Here is a 17838-nt window from a genome sequence, read left to right as displayed (position 1 = left end):
TACTCATTTCCAACCCTCACCTTACTGGCCGCATCTCTGTACATGGCTCGCACAGCTCTCACTAGCCATTCTTCTATCCCAAGTTTCCTCATTGACCACCAGATAAGGGATCGGGGGACCCTGTCAAAGGCTTTCTCCATGTCAACGAAAGCCAGGTACAGAGGTTTATCCTTGGCTAGGTATTTCTCTTGCAACTGTCTCACTAGAAATAAGGCATCAGTAGTGCTTTTACCTGGCACGAACCCAAACTGCATCTCATCTAAATTGATTCGCTCCCTAATTAGTTGGGCTATGACCCTCTCTGTAACTTTCATAACCTGATCTAACAGCTTGATGCCTCTGTAATTATTTGTATCTAATAGATATGTAAGTGTAAATAGATAAATAGATGAGTAATACACATATGCATATGTATTCATACACATATATGGGCAAGAGATTCTCATGCATACAGGTATACATGTATACATACCTACATAAGTGCATACATATACATTATATATACATATACATCTATATATCCGCATATACCCCTATACGTACACATGCACCTGTCTGTATTTTTGCAAAGAAATACACGCATATACAGGTGTGCATTATGCATATATATATATATATATATATATATATACACACACACATAGACACATATACTTACACATATATATATACACCCATATGCATATATACTCTAATATACATAGATGATCATGTGTACATACACATACATTCATAATCGTACATACATACACACACACACACACATATGTATATATATATATATACACACATACATATACATAAGCACACACACAAATACATATAAACTCATATATACAAATAGGTGTAAAGATGTATTCACTCATAGATTATAGCACATATAAATATATTCACATATATAAATGCACTTACACATAGATCCATACATAGATCCATACATATGTATTCACATATAGTCAAATGTGCCCATATTAATGCACACATATGTACACATACATGTCTGTATTAGTAACCTATACAACCATAGTGACATGTATATAAATGCATCTACGCATAAATCAGTACACACATCAATATATACAAACACATATATTTACATGTGCCCATACACACATATCCACACATGCACACCTTTGTACCTGTACTGCTAACCCATACACACACCTTCACATGTGTATACATGCACACACATTAAACATGCATGTATATTAAAATAAGAGTAAAGGAATAAGTATATGAATATAAAAATGTGAGTGTATATTGAGCATTTTTTTTGTTGTTAAGGAAATGTTAATATGGTTATTACAGAAAGGTAGTTTTCTGAATAATAGTCAAACTGATGTATGTGTTACCAATTGTCTGTTCAAAAGTTAGAATAAAAGTCAAATGGTTATAAAATTTAGCAATTGTGTATGTTCAAATGTTGGTAGAAGGTTACTCATAATGTGTACAATTGATTAGTTATAATGGATGATTGGTATAAAAAGATAATAAAAAGGTGTAATGGAGGTGTAATGTAATAATATAAATAATAATTAAATAAATTAAATAATCAATATGAATATATGTGTAAAAAGGAAAGTATAAAGTTATAGAATATATAAAGATGTGTGTGCAAATCAGACCTTGTTTTGTTGTTAAATATGGGTTAATATGATTATTAATGGAAAGTAGATGTGTGAATAATAATCAAACAGGTACGAATATTACCAAGTGTGTCAATTCGAAAGTTAGAATGATAGTCAAGCAGTTATAAAAGTTAGCAATAATGTATGCTCAAATGTTGGTAGAAGTTTACTCAGGGTGTGTACAAGATATTAATTAGTATAAGAGATTTTTATAAAATTTTGCTAAAAGTAGGTGTAATATATGTGTAATAGAGATAGAAATTAATATTAAAGGTGATTTATTTAGGTAGTAATTATGGGGGAGGGAATTTATATTAGTGGAGCTAGGGATTCAAAGTGAATATACCGGTATTTCAGTGAGAGAGATAATAAATCAGTTATTTAAATTTGGAAAATACATATTTTCCCACATGAACACAGGAAATACTTTTCTCATTTCTTAGATTAAGTAGGGTATTCCTAGATGAAATAATTAAAAAAGTCTGTTATACAAAGAAAACTTTTTTTATTATTGACTTTGTAAGCTGAGTGCCAAAGCAATTATATCCCAATAAGTTATGTTTTGCTTGTTTCAATCATTAGACTGTGGCCATGCTGGGACACAACTTCGAAGTTTTTAGTTTAATGAATCAACCCCAGTATTTTTTCAGCCTGGCATTCATTCTAGCGGTTTCTTTTTGCTGAACCTCTTATTTATAAGGATGTAAACAAACCAACACCTGTTGTCAAGCAGATGTGGTAGACAAACACAGAAACACACACACACACATGTATACATCTTCCATTTACCAATTCCACTCACAAGTATTTGGTCACCCTGGGGTTATAATAGATGACACCTTACATAAGGTGTAACACAGTGGGACTGAATCCACAACTATGTGGTAGGGAAGCAAACTTGCTTACCACACACACACACACACACACACACACACACACTCGTACATATTTATACATCTATGCATGTGCATACAAGCATGGAAAAATGGACTAAAAAGAAAGGAAATTAAATGAAAGAATATATATAAATGTTACTCGACTGATAATACTTTGAAAACAAGAATTTAATATTTAATTTCATATGTCTTTATGTGTGGGTGTGATATTGGTAAAATAGATATAATTTATGATAAATATTTAGTTTTATTTTGATTAAAATACCAATGACTTCAGACGAAATACCGCTAAGCATTTCACCCGGCATGTTAACATTTCTGCTAGCTTGCCGCCTTATTAATAAAGTATTCTGGCAGAGCTTCTACTGACTTTGTAACAGTAAGCACTCTTTTGAACATCCCAATTAAGAACTCTTCTCTACAGAGAAGAGCATCCCTGGGCTCTCCTCAATTCAGTCTCAATAAAATTTGGTGGAAATGTGATGCATCTAGGGGTGGATGCTAACCTCAAAGGCTGAAGTTAGAGGTGGTTAAAGTGCTCAAATTTGACAACACTGCTGGAGAGGATGAAATTTGGTCTGAAATATTAAAAGCCTAAAATAGAGAAGGTGTTTTCTGGCTGACTCCTGTGTGCTAGGTACCTTGGACCTCTGAAAAGATACGAAAGCAATGGCAATCTGGAGTGATAATCCCAATTTTTAAAAAGAGATGAGAGAGTGCTATAATTATAGAGGAATCTCTTTATTGAGCCTCTCTAGTAAAGTTGACACTTAAGAGTCTGGAAAAGAGATGTAGGGAAATTGTTGATTCCAAGCTAACTGAAGAGCAGGGTGGCTTCCATCTTGGATGCAGCACAACTGACCAGATAATCACTCTATTGCAGGTCTTTGAGAAGTCATGGGAATATTGCCAAGAGGTCTACACTTGTGTTGTAGAGCTCAAAATAGCATATGATCACATGCCACAAGACATGCTGTGGAGAGTTTTGCAAGAGTTTGGGACTAATGAGCAACTTCTGGTTGTCATGAAGTCTCTCTATGAATGCCCAGATGTCTATGTTTCAATTAAATTGTCTTAAGTTGAAACCTTTCAATGTGAGTGTTTGGACTTCTGATGGAGTGTATATTGTCACCTCACTCTTTCATTATTTTTATGAACTGGATTGACACGCACAGCTATTGTGGAAATGGTATTTCAGTTGAAGAGTGTAGAATTGGTCAGCTGATATTTGCTAACAACATGGCACTACATGACTCATCAGAAGGTGATCTCAAACATGCACTGAATGGTTCATTGCCAAGAGTTGCAAGGCAGGGATGAGAATTAGTGTTGCGAAGACTGAGACATTGGTCCTCTCAAGAAAGTCTTTTTAGTGCACTCTGCATGTAAGTGGGACATCACTGAAACAATTGAAGCATTTTAAGTATCTCAGCGCCTTATTCACAACTCACAGAAAGCAGAAGGTTGAATTTGATGCTAAAATTGCAGGTGCTTTTGTTTCAGAATATCTAATGATGGTAGCTTCTGGTAGGACCCTATGTAGGAGGTGGCTGAGGACTCTACCTCGCACAACCCTCCTAGGAATAGTAGGCAGAGAAAATAGATGGATAGACATAATATTTTTAGTTTTCTCTTTAATTACACTGTGTAACACAGTTTTTGTCCTTGTGTAGCAAGTTATTTCCTATTTGCTTACCCTTGGAAGGTATGAAAAATAGTTAATATTTCTTTCAATCTTTACTTTTGTTATATTCATTCAATCCCTAAAGAATCCTTTTCCACACATGGCTATGGTGCTCCCTAACTACTCTTGATCATAATCAGAGATGCACATGATGTCAGCCCCTAAGAGACATGATCAAGTGGTTTAAGGTCAAGCAACTGACAAGCAAATCTGTTGCATTGAGCAGAATATTCGCGATAATGATATTTCTGCTTCAGCAACTCAGTACTGAATCTGTCTGAAATGTAATGGAAAGTAGGTCAGTTTCAAAACCTATATTATTCCTAAATACATTATACCTGACAAAGAGATAGAATATTCATGGCTGGAACGCCTTTGATCATAGGTCTACTGAACCAGACTGGGTGTTAAACATCAGCTACAAAGTGGAATAAGACCTCTTTTATAATTATATTTGTGTATTTATTGTCTGGAAAGAATATGAATGGCTGAGTGGGTTGGGTAACAGATGAGCTTCTGAGAGATTAGTAGCTTATACTTTGTCACCAGCATTCTACTGTAACTATGAACATGACATTTTAATGTTAACATAAAAACTTAGTCTATCTGCCTTGACTATCCAGTCTACCTAGCTGCAAGTGAGTGTTATAAATAGTGCTGCACTATAAAAATGGCAAGTAACTCAATCAAATCTCTCTGACATGTTACCTGAAAAAGACTTCTATCCTGTTCAATGGTAGACTCTATTTTCATTTGCTGATTGAAGTTATAGTCATGTTGGTGAATGAAATTATAGTCCTGATAATATTTTCTTTTTTATTGCAGAAGGCTTTGGAACTACTTTCTCACCAATTCGATCAGATATTTCTGGAAACATTGAGGTAAGAGTTCAAGTTCTAATATATTCAGACTGCCGTTTGGTTTAAAGTTGATAAGGAAAAGATTGTTGAGTCAAGTAATATGTTGTCAAGCAAATTGTTACTGCTGATGTTGAAGATGTCAAACCAAAGTGCAAGAAAGTTTGAAATGTTGACTATACTGTGTGGCACCTTGGGCAAGTGTCTTCTATTATAACCTTGGGCTAACCGAAGCTTTGTGAGTGGATTTGGTTGATGGAAACTGAAAAAAATACACTGTATAGATATATCATACATAGTAGGTGTACCAACACTATACTTCTCTCTCAAGAGCCTTATAGAAGCACCTTTATCAGATCTCTTGAGTACTCTACTTTCTTCATTATGTTGAGCACTAAATGTTCCCTTTTCACTTTTCTATTAGCCATTTAGACATGGTTATGAATGAGTTATAATAAATTCACACAAACAAATACATAGCTGAGAGAGGATTACCTGCTACACAGCCATAGCCACACTGGAACTGGCCCTGTTAGACATGTGTCATGGAAACCAAAATTAAGTGGCCATGTGTTGAATTTACAGCTAGCCCAAGAAATTCAAAACTAGCCAATTTCAAAAATAGCTGGGTTTTGATAATTCCAAATTTCTGGAGGGTTAATAAGAGGTTCAGTACTGTGTGTATAGATACACGTGTGTGTGTAAGTTGTCATTTCTATGTTTCCTATGAGAGTGTCTGACTGAAGAAACAACATCCTTGTGTTTATATTCCCTGTGAACATTGTTCTTATAGCTCTGCACACCTGTAGGAGTAAAATTAAAAAAATTAAAATACCTTGCTTGTAAAATAGATGAGTGTTGGTGACAAGAAGAATACTTAATCATAAAAATACTACCTCAGAATAATTACTCATCTAACCCATCCTAACATAGAAAAATAGATGTAAAATTAACAATTTAAATGTTACTATGACTATTTTGTGATTTGGCAGACCTGCTGCCAGACTTTGGTACGTGGGGTACTTCAGAATATTCTGGGTGGACACTTACTTGTAATAATGCTAAAGTAGAGTAAATCTGAGAGTGCACCATTGAATAGTGAAGGGGCAGTGCCCTCAGTGACAGGCATGTAATTTGGACTTTTTGTTTAGCTTCAAGGTAGTTCTTTGATCAAGCAGACTTACAATTAAAAGTCTTCCAGCCTGACCATTCCTGTCAGCCTCTCATTATTGCATATCTGGAGACCACATTACCCAGTTTCTCTTATCAAGTGCACAAAGTGGTAGTGGAAAGATTGGTGGCTCCCTTGACATGGTCACTCTTCCCCTCTGTACAGTTGATTCAAGGGGGAGAATGAGACAAGATAAACCAATTCCAGTACTTGACTGGTTCTTTATTGACTCCTGCCACCAAAGTAAAAGATGAGGCCCAGTGCTAGAGTTTTTTTTTTTTTTTTCTTTGATCATATTTTTGCTGGGTTGGGGTTAGCTTGACCTGGATACAAGAAGGAAAAAGTCAGTGGCTGTATGGTATGTTTACATCAGGGTTTCCCAACCTGGCGATATCGCCCACTGGTGGGCGATGAACGAACTTTTAGGAAATGGTGGACGATAAAGGATTTTCAGTAATTAAAATTTTGGTGGGTGATAAAGGATTTTTGGTAATTATGTTTTCCCTAGTCTAAACTATGGAAGTAGTATCCAGCTGTATGATTGTAATTCATCTGTCCTTACCAGTGAAATAAACAACCCTATCAATCTGCTTAATGAAGCAAACAACACTATCTGCTACCTAGCTCCCTCATCCTAGTGAGACAAACAATCCTTCAATCACCAAAATAAAACACCTACACAGTGTCTAAACATCAAACGATTATTTTGGCATAAATAGAGTGGCTTCAAACGATTTCGCCAGTTGACCTTTAACAGACCCTGCTTGCATATCATCGTTTCTCTCCTCTGCTGCTCATACACTCCTTGTACTTCTGTATTGCCGCTTCATGTATGGAAGAAATCATTGAATGAACAATATGTTGTTTGCTCGTCCGTTCATCCTTATCATATATGATAACAGTCCTTTTTAGGGCTATTCTCAGATCAGATCAGAAGTAGTGACCAGACCCATTAACCACGTCACTCCACTTGCATTGGATGCACACATATCAGCATGCATCATGAATTTCTGCCTTTGCTGATTCTGCTTCTATATATTCTTTTTCTGAATTTTAACTTTCCTGATGCCTCCAGTAAAGAAAACTTGTCACCAGTACAGCATTAATTATTTATCATATGGATTCATTGCTTCTCTTTAGAACTATCAATTTCCCATGTGTCTTCTATGCCAGCAAACTTTGAGCAATGAAGCTATGAAACCTTTGCACTTGAAATATCATTTTGATTCTAAGCATTCTGATAAAAAAGACAAACCATTGTCATTTTTTTTCAACTTAAGGCCTCTTTCGAAAAGCAGAAAACACTGAACATGATGTTTATGGAAGCAACTGTACAGGAAAATGATGGTACGATTGCATTGTACAATATTGCATTACTGGCTGCAAAGACCGGGAAGTCCCACACTATAGGAGAAACATTGCTTTGACCTGTCATTTAAGAAGTTCTGTCAACTGTAATGCACAAGAAGTCTGACACAATTATCAAGAAAATTCCACTTAGTAACAATACAATTTCTTGATGAATAGATGAAATGGCCACGAATGTCTTCAACTCATTCAAATTCTCCAGTGTTCTGAATTTTCTATACAAGTGGATGAGTCAACGGTTATAGATAACCACTGTTTGATGATGGTTTATGTTCAATATTTCAATGAATACCTTCAACCTTGTGAGGAAATGCTGTTCACAGAGAACATGCTGCTTGATTCAAAAAGTACATCTATTTTCAATATGCTTAAGCATTTCCTTTCTGAACATCATATCCCACTGACCAATATTATTGCCTGTGCGTCTGATGGGGCCCCTTCTATGGTTGGAAGATACAGAGGTTTTTTTCATCTCTCCTAAAGTGTGAAATTTCTCAACAGATTTTTAATAGTTCATTGTGTGATACACTGACAACATTTAGTGGCAAAAAATATCAATGGTCAAATTGAATGATGCACTGCAGTTGGTTTTCAAAACTGTGAATAAACTGAAATCGAATTCCTTGTCAGATCGAATTTTCCATCAACTGTGTCTGGATAATGATGATGACTTTGTAAAACTTCTGTACTATACCGGAGTACGATGGCTGTCAAAGAGCAACTGTGTTATTCGCTTTGTTGAACTGTTTCATGTGATCATATCTTTTTTTGAAAGTACTCCTCTGTTGGCTTCATTAATAGCTGCAAAGCATGATATTTTTTTTCTGAGCGATATATTCACTAAATTTGATTAAGTTGTTGCAAGAAAAGCAAAAAACTCTTGTCGACTGTAAATCATTTATCACTGCCTTCATTTCGAAATTGGTCCTGTATAAAATAAACATTTCTAAACGTCAATTGCATCAATTTCCACAACTAGATTTTTTGAAAGATGAGTTGGTTGATGAGGATATTGTTACCTATTGGGACTATCTACAATCATTGCATGATGACACAATGGAGCGATTTCAAGATGTTATTACATTGAATATTTCAAATTGGTATAGCAAACCGTTTGAAGTCCAAGCAGTCTATTGCAAAGACGACATTCAGGAGCTAATTGAATTGCAAAATCATAATGAGGCCACAATGTGATATCGGTTTCATGGTAAAGAAGGCTTGTGGTATCATCAAGGTATATTGAATTCTTACCCAAACTTATGGAAGCATTTGAAATTAATTTTGCTTGCCTTCCCAACGTTGTACTTGGTCGAATCTGGTTTCAGTCACGATGGTACTTAACTTTCTAAAAGCAGAAGTGGACTGGATGTAGCCAAACGAGGAGACTTGTGATTAAAATTGACAAATTTGCAACCAAATGTGTCTGCACTAGCTGCATCGCATAAGCCTCAAGGATCACACTGAAAGCTGAACATGGTAAGTTTGTTGAACATTTAATACATGTATCATTTTTCAATTTTATTTCATTGAGAAACATTTAGCAATCAAAAACTTCATTCTTCTGAATAACATTTCAACTCCGAATGCCCATTTTGCAATATTTCATCTCAATAAATATTTCATTTTTTAAGCAATCGTTCTGAATATGCTTTATTTTTGCATCCTAAAAATTACTGCACAGGTGGGCAATGGGAACTTTTGTGTGTGGAAAAGTGGGCTATAACGACAAAAAGGTTGGGAACCGCTGGTTTACATCATTGTATATGTTCTTCATAAATTCAAGTGTTTCAATTGTCTCAACTCTACAGAAACTACAAACCAAGTATAACACAGACCCTGTTACCTTCTCCCACATTGAAGCGATGTTCTTGGATGAACAAGAGAACAAGACAACAAACTATGCTGGTATCAGTGGACTCTGGTTGAAGAGGTAATCATTTAAGGCACTCCAACTGTATTTTGTCCAGTATAAATTTAATTCTAGTCAGCTGGTGTTTGCTTCCTCTTGCCTTGCAATATGTCTTTCCTCTTGTATGTCATCCTCACCTTTTATGTTTTTCCCTCTCTTTGTTTTGCAATGCTTTCTTCCTTGAGCAAGACACTTTATTTCTCATTGCTCCAGTTCACTCAGCTGACGGAAAATGAATTGTACCTGTAATTCAAAGGGTCAGCCTTGTCACACTGTTATGCTGAATTCCCCCCCCCCCCCGAGAACTACATTAATAGTATGCATTTGTGTGGAGTGCTAATCTTATGTTCACCCCCACACACACACACACATGCACTTGAGCACCCAGTTCGGCTGAGTCACTGTTATCTTCCTTTTCATTGGCTTCTTTTATTCCGGTCACTTCAATATGTAGAACTGTTAATCCCAAATTGTTAATTTTTTTCATTATCTCTCCATTTTTTACCTTTCATCTTTTTCTGTCAAAGAGCATAGGCTCAAAATATCAAAGACTTCCATTTCTCCTGGGAGTCAAATTAATACACCTGCTTGCTATTCCCTCACCTGTCTCTGTCTTTTGTTTTCTGTACATTTGAACTATATGTATGTATGCGCGTGTGCATATATATAGATATACACACACACACATACATATATATATATATAGGGTTGGCAAGAAACTAATTTCATTATTTCATTTTTCGTAAATAGTTACTTTTTTTTTAATGACTTTTGTCAATGTTATGATTTTTTTACCTTTTGACATTTGAAAGCTGTTCCTTTTAGCTTACTGTTAGTTCAGTGTCAATTTTAACATTGAGTGCAAAAAACAAACATTTTCACCATATTTTGGTTTTTTTATTTCCATAAAGGCAAGAAAGCTACTGAGACTCACAAAAAGATATGTGAAGTTTATGGTGTTGATTGCTTAACAGAATGCACATGTCAGAAATGATATAAGAAATTCCGTTCTGGAGATTTTTTTACTCAAAGATGACCAATGTTCTGGTTGACCTACTGAAGTTGATGATGACTGAATCAAAGCCATTATTGAATTTGATTGTCATATAACTGTGCGATAGATTGCAGAGACGTTATATGTATCACACAACAATTGAAAATAATTTTAAATGTCTTGGATTTGTTAAGAAGCTCGATATTTGGGTTCCACATAAATTGAAAGAGATTCAATTAACACAAAGAGTCAATATTTGCAATATTCATCTCAAATGCAATGAAATTGGCCTTTTTTTTTTTTTTTTTTTTTTTTTTTGAAAGAAATCATCACTGGTGATTGATATTATTGTAAACAATTCATTTTCCTTTGGAAACGATCATGGCCCAAGCGTAATGAGCCAGCACAAACCACATCAAAAGGTGAATTGCATCAAAAAAAGGTCATGCTGTCAATTTGGTTGGATTACAGAGGTGTTGCGTATTTTGAGCTGCTTTCAAGGAACCAAACGATCGATTCAGATGTTTATTGTCAACAACTAATGAAACTGGGGAAAGCAATCAAAGAAAAACAGCCAGAATTGGCAAATTATAAAGGAATTGTATTCCACCATGACAATACTAGACCACACATGTCTTTACTAACTCATGAAAAATTATTGGAACTTGGTTGGGAAGCCATGTCACATCCACCATATAGCCCTGACCTTGCATCATCAGATTACCATTTATTTTGAAGTTTGCAAGATTCTTTGAATTGTAAAACTTTCAATAATGATGATGACCTTAAATTCCACTTGCAGAGCATGGAATCATGAAGTTGCCAGAAAGATGGCAAAAGGCCATTGAACAAAATGGAAAACATATAATTGATTAACGTCCATTCTTTGTATGAAAAAAAATGACTTCATACTAAAATAACCAAATTACTTTCTTGCCAACGTGGTTGCAAAGTTCCTTTCATATCCTACTGTTTGAGGTTTGGTCCCACTGCATGACAGCTTGGACAAGTATCTACTAATCTACTCTTGTCTCTGTTTGGCCAATTCCTTGTAAATGAAATTGGTAGATGAAAACTGTGTGGATACCTTTTGTGTGTATGTATGTTCATGAAAGTGGAAGAAAGAGAATGTGTGATTTTGTGTCTTCATTAATATTGATGTTTTGTATGTTTTCTAGTAAACAAAAACCTTGTTCATTAGCTTTACTGCTTTCAATGTTTGAAGATCAGTTGGAAGATAAAAATACATTATTTGAAAACAAGAGGTTGTTGACCGAAAGAGCATTTGGCCAAAGAATATCCGCTTCACTAAGTTTTATCTAATTCATGCCAGCATAAAAATTTGGACGTAAATGCATTGATGAGTCTGATGATGGTGTTATTTCTACTTTTAGAGCTCTAGAATTCATACATGTTTTTCTGTCTGGATTTTTGGAAGAACACAAAGCTGGAAACACATCTCAATCACTACATCCACTCATTCAAAAATCCTATGAGGAAACACTTAGTCGATACCACGGATGGCTTGTACAGAAACTATTTCCAGTAAGGAATTACTATTATTTTTTCTGCTTTCATTCATTTGCTCTGTCTTTCATTCACTCATTTTTTAATGTGTCAATCGTAAATCTCCATTTTCTTTTTAATTTTTGTATATTGAATATAAACCCATTTGAGTTCTTTGTTTTTCTTTTTTTCTCTGCCATATTGGGTATTTAACTGCCAAGCTAGTGAAAAATATAACATTTGTTTCAACACATGGTTTCACATCAAGAATTATGCAACACACACACACTCATAATGGGCTTCCACACAATTTCTGTCTTTTACATGGTAGCACACAAGCACTTTTACATGGTACCACACAGGTGCTTTTACGTGGTACCGCACAGGCACTTTTATGTGGTACCACACAGGTGCTTTTACGTGGTATCACACAGGTGCTTTTATGGGGTACTGCACAGGTGCTTTTATGTGGTACTGCATAGGTGTTTTTACGTGGTACTGCACAGGTGCTTTTACATGGTACTGCACAGGTGCTTTTACGTGGTACTGCACAGGCACTTTTACATGGTACCACACAGTATTGTAGAAAACATTTGCCCAAGGAGCCACACAATGGGATGGAACCCAAAACCAGATTAAAATCTTATGGAATGAATGAACTCAAACTAAAGTGAACCATTTGAAAACTGTGATGAGATAACTGAAGTCAACAGTAATAGTAGAACTAACTACCGTATAAGAGAGTTTGATCTGATAGAATTAACAACCAAGTTCTCTCTCATATGTCATTCTTTATCCTCAGGTCAGTTTCGATCCAGTTGTCCATGTTAGACAACTATGATCAGGTCTTCCAACTGTAACATGCCCTGTATTCATATAAAGTATCTCTGTTTTTTACTTGTTTCAGTCATTAGACTGTAGCCATGCTGGGGCACTGCCTTGAAGAATTTTTAGTCAAATGTATCAAGCTCAGAGTTTTTTTTTTTTTAAAGCCTGGTACTATTTCTATTGGTCTCTTTTAATGAATCGCTAAATTACAGGGATATAAACAAACCAGCACTAGTTGTCAAGTGGTAGTGGAGGGAGCAACTACACACATACATATATGATGGGCTTATTTCTTTACTGCCCACAAGGGGCTAAACATAGAAGGGACAAACAAGGACAGACAAAGGGATTAAGTCGATTACATCGACCCCAGTGCATAACTGGTACTTAATTTATCGACCCTGAAAGGATGAAAGGCTAAGTCGACCTCGGCAGAATTTGAACTCAGAACGTAACGGCAGACGAAATACCACTGAGCATTTCGCCCGGCGTGCTAATGTTTCTGCCAGCTCGCCGGCTTCTTTCAGTTTCTGTCTACCAAATACACTCATAAGGCTTTGGTCAGCCCGAGGCTATAGTAGAACACACTTGCCCAAGGTGGAACAGAACCCTGAACCAAGCTTCTCAGTACATAGACACACTTGTGCCTATATTTAGGACTGCATTTCATTACTCAATATATCCTTGAGGATATGGCTGCTATTTCTAGCAGGTCAAGATCAGTTCGATGCTCTTGCTTTGGCTTGTGTCTAACTTGTTTCATTGTTGCCGTTGTTATTGCTGTTTCTGTTAATCTTTTCAATATTTCTCTCTCTCTCTCTTTCACCAGATTATTTCAATAGCAGCCCCAAGTCGTACAGGCCTTATGAACATTTTGTGTAAAGATACCAACTTAAATGAAGAACAGGTCGGTTAACTAAATTATTTACTTAATGATTGCATATTCCAAGTAAATTGATCTTTCCCCATGGACAGTACTGAACAAACTGTGTGCCCATATTGTGTTACCACTCATAACATTCTGGCTTTTGTGAAGGTGCATGGCTTAGTGGTTAGGGCATTCAACTCATGATCATAAGATCGTGAGTTCAATACCCAACAGCATGTATTTCCCCATGGCCAAACGTTTTCCACAGAAGGCTGGAAACAAACATCAGTTGAATGACTGTGCTGGTTGTTCTTTAACAACCATGATTTTGAGGTAAGGATACACATGAACAACACAACTTTATCGCTCCACTACTGCTTAAATCTCTCTGAGAGATTTAGAAATATTATATTTCTAATTTTGCTGATCAGTGAATAAACTTCACTATGATTTATATAAGTTTGCGAAGGCGAAACGGGCTTCTTTATCCAGCTGGCAAGCTACTTCAGGCTGATGACGAGGAAAGACTCAGAAACATGTCCCTGAAGGCTGGCTAGGCTGGGTGGAGGAGCTTGTCTCCCCCTCGCAAACTTAAGGACACAGTAATTGTGTCAAGGCCAACAGGAAGCGGTCCAGCTTCCTAGGGCTAAACGGTAGTAGTGTGTTCCCTTATTGGGATTGTCACATTAAGTTGACAATATACTACAACACACGTGTGTGTTTATATATCATCATCATCATCATTTAACATCTGTTGTCCATGCTGGCATGGGTTGGATCAGCGCTGACAAATGTGTGACCAGAGCTGGCAAGCCAGTGTGGCTGCACCAGACTCCTGGCTGTTTTAGCATGGTTTCTACAGCTGGATGCCCTTCCAAATGCTAACAACTTAACACAGTGTGCTGGGTGCTTTTACATGGTACCACACAGGTGCTTTTACGTGGTACTGCACAGGCACTTTTACATGGTAGCACACAAGCACTTTTACATGGTACCATACAGATGCTTTTACGTGGTACTGCATTGGCACTTTTACGTGGTACTGCACAGATACTTTTACGTGGTACTGCACAGACACTTTTACGTGGTACCACACAGGTGCTTTTACGTGGTACTGCATAGGTGCTTTTACGTGGTACTGCACAGGTGCTTTTACGTGGTACCGCACAGGCACTTTTACATGGTACCACACAGGTGCTTTTACGTGGTACCACACAGGCACTTTTACGTGGTACTGCACAGGTGCTTTTACATGGTACCGCACAGGCACTTTAATGTGGTACTGCACAGGTGCTTTTACGTGATACCACACAGGTGCTTTTACGTGGTACCACACAGGTGCTTTTACGTGGTACCACACAGGTGCTTTTACGTGGTACCACACAGGTGCTTTTACGTGGTACCATACAGGTGCTTTTACGTGGTACCACACAGGTGCTTTTATGTGGTACTGCACAAGCGCTTTTACGTGGTACTGCACAGGCACTTTTACGTGGTACCACACAGATGCTTTTACATGGTACCACACAGGCACTTTTATGTGGTACTGCACAGGCACTTTTACGTGGTACCACACAGGTGCTTTTACGTGGTACCACACAGGCACTTTTATGTGGTACCACACAGGTGCTTTTACGTGTTGCTGCATGGATGCTTTTACATGTCATCAGACGAGTGCTTTTATGTGCCACTGCCATTTTATTTATATATAATGATGATGATATATGTATGTGAGAACCTCCTTTCAGCTTCTGTCTGCCAAATCTACTCACAAGGCATGGGACGAAGTGTTGAAGCATGATCTTTGAACTGTGAGCCTCACAGAGGCAATGACCGAGACTGTTGGCATTATGTTGTGCTTGAGAAGAAGACCCATCAAGCTGAGCAAAATCACAGTTGTAGCAGGTACTGGTATCATGCAAATGATACCCATGCCTGTGGCAAGTAAAAGCACCCATTACACTCTCAGTGGTTGGCATTAGGAAGGGCATCCAGCTGTAGAAAACCATGCCAAATCAGACTGAAGTCTGGTGCAGCCTTCCAGCTTACCAACCCTGGTCAAACCATCCAACTCATGCCAGCATGGACAACGGATGTTAAATGATGATGATGATGATATTTATGTGTTTTATTAAAGATTTGATTGTTCCAGTTTAATCTTTTTTATTACAGATTTTCTGTATTTTTGTATCAGTTTTTTTGTATTTAGCCTTAAATAATGAAGTTCCTAAATATGTAGTTCTATATTCAATTTTTCCAGAACTTCATAGTCTCATTTTCAAGAATTGAAATAGTTTTGCCATCTGCATTGTTTCTTATATACTGGTCAAATTTTTGTAAACTTAATACTAACCAAATCACACTCCTCAACCCCAGTACTAACTTTGAGCTACAGCCTAAATATGCCCAAAGCAAGTAAAAAATTGAAATCAAACTACTATACTAAAACTTTAAACACCTGTAGGACAAACACCTCACAAACATTAAAAAACGTCTTGACTGTTAGTATCAGCATAGGATCAAAGAACTGTTAGAAAGTGCAGCTTTAGACAGTGCAACATGATGGCCTCTGTTTTGAATGTTAGGCTGTTTTTGTTGTAACTTGACAAATAAAGTAAATAAGCTTTTGTTGTAACTTGACGAATAACATAAATACATTGTGAAACTTTTAACTCAACACAATATATAAAACTTTAAAATACCAATTACATTTTCTGCATTTCTTATTAGTATATAATGTGACTCAAACTCTATATGTTAGCCTATCCGGACATGGTTGTTTTCAAATTATATAGAGCAGTGTTTCTCAACCTTTTTACCCTTGCGTAACCCTTAAAATAAATTACATGTCTGAAGGAACCCCTGCACAAAAAAAATTATATATCATGTCTTTCTCAAATGTTTTCCATCATAGCTCACATGGTAAATATATATATATATCATCATCATCATCATCATCATCATCGTTTAACGTCCGCTTTCCATGCTAGCATGGGTTGGACGATTTGACTGAGGACTGGTGAAACCGGATGGCAACACCAGGCTCCAGTCTAATATATATATATATATATATATATATATATATATATGGTGGTTATATTTTTTGATAGCATAATAGGTTAGATAGGATGATGTCTATATTACAATAACCAATAATATGTTGTCCATGTATAGTAATATTACAATCATGAAATTAGCATTAGCATATCTCACTCTTTCTCACAGAACTCTAGGGTTCTGGAGAACCCCAGTTGAGAAATGCTGGCATAGAGTATAGGAGTGGAGTGTAGGACTATCTTTTTTGAGCCCAAATTTTTGGTAATGTGTCATGCCTTCAAGCACACTTTTAAATTGTATGTGTAATATATGTATATTTTTCTATTTCAGTTCATAAATGACCTTCAGGTTTATCTGGACTCATTATCAAGCAACCTGGAAGTATTTAAGTCTATTTTGATCAAGTATAACCTGGATAACAATGATAAAGTGTAACATCATCACAGCAGAGCACAGTGGTGGATCATGGTACATTGTTTTCAGCATGGTGCAGTGACAGTGATGGCACAGAGCAGTGGCACATAACTGATTATTGAACTACATATTCTGAATAAATTTGTAAAATTAAGGGGGAAAAAAAACGTTCTCATTTCTTTAAGAATTCCTTGTCAGTGTTTTTATCTATTTGTTGTTGTGGTGGTGGTGGTGTGAGGGGTTGTGGTAGTGGTTTCTTGAGATTAGAAAGATTTTTCAAGAAATTATCCTATGTTTGTTCCTTTTTACTTTTTCCTGTTTTCTGTCTTTTCTTTTGGCTTTTGTTTGTCTGACATCTTTGTCTTAACCTCAACTTCCTCATTACCTGATTTTATTGAACTGGCAGTATCTAAGAAAACTGTGGCTTCTAATTAACTAAGAAAACTGCGGTGTCTAATTAGCAAAGAGCATTGTGGCATCTAGTTAGCAAAGAAAGCTGTTTAATTAGCTAAGAAATTTGTGGTATTTAGTTAATTATACAAAGTATTAGGGGTAAATTTGTTTTTTTTTTTGTCTCCTTTTTTCAGGAACAGCTTGATGTATTGGTGAATAGTTAATGGCATTGAAGAACTTAAAAATTAAAGTTGTAGTTGAGAAA

At 36.3% G+C, this 17838-nt stretch overlaps 1 protein-coding gene across 2 annotated transcripts in view; it reads left to right on the top strand.

Moving 5' to 3' along the window:
* Positions 1-17367, top strand: part of LOC106873150 (glycolipid transfer protein) — a 42787-nt gene extending 25420 nt beyond the window's left edge. For both annotated transcript variants that reach the window (XM_014920376.2, XM_014920378.2), the window contains exons 3-7: positions 5034-5089; positions 9413-9534; positions 11902-12052; positions 13671-13748; positions 17097-17367. In XM_014920376.2, coding sequence (XP_014775862.1) covers positions 5034-5089; positions 9413-9534; positions 11902-12052; positions 13671-13748; positions 17097-17201 — 512 coding nt within the window. In that variant the 3' untranslated portion in view covers positions 17202-17367. The remainder of the gene's footprint in view (positions 1-5033; positions 5090-9412; positions 9535-11901; positions 12053-13670; positions 13749-17096) is intronic.
* The last annotated feature ends 471 nt before the right edge of the window (positions 17368-17838 follow it).

This window comes from Octopus bimaculoides, chromosome 25 (assembly GCF_001194135.2).
Source record: "Octopus bimaculoides isolate UCB-OBI-ISO-001 chromosome 25, ASM119413v2, whole genome shotgun sequence".
Taxonomy (NCBI): Eukaryota; Metazoa; Mollusca; class Cephalopoda; order Octopoda; family Octopodidae; genus Octopus; species Octopus bimaculoides.
The sequence above is the reverse complement of the archived record's forward strand: the minus strand, read 5'-3'. Positions and strand labels throughout refer to the sequence as shown.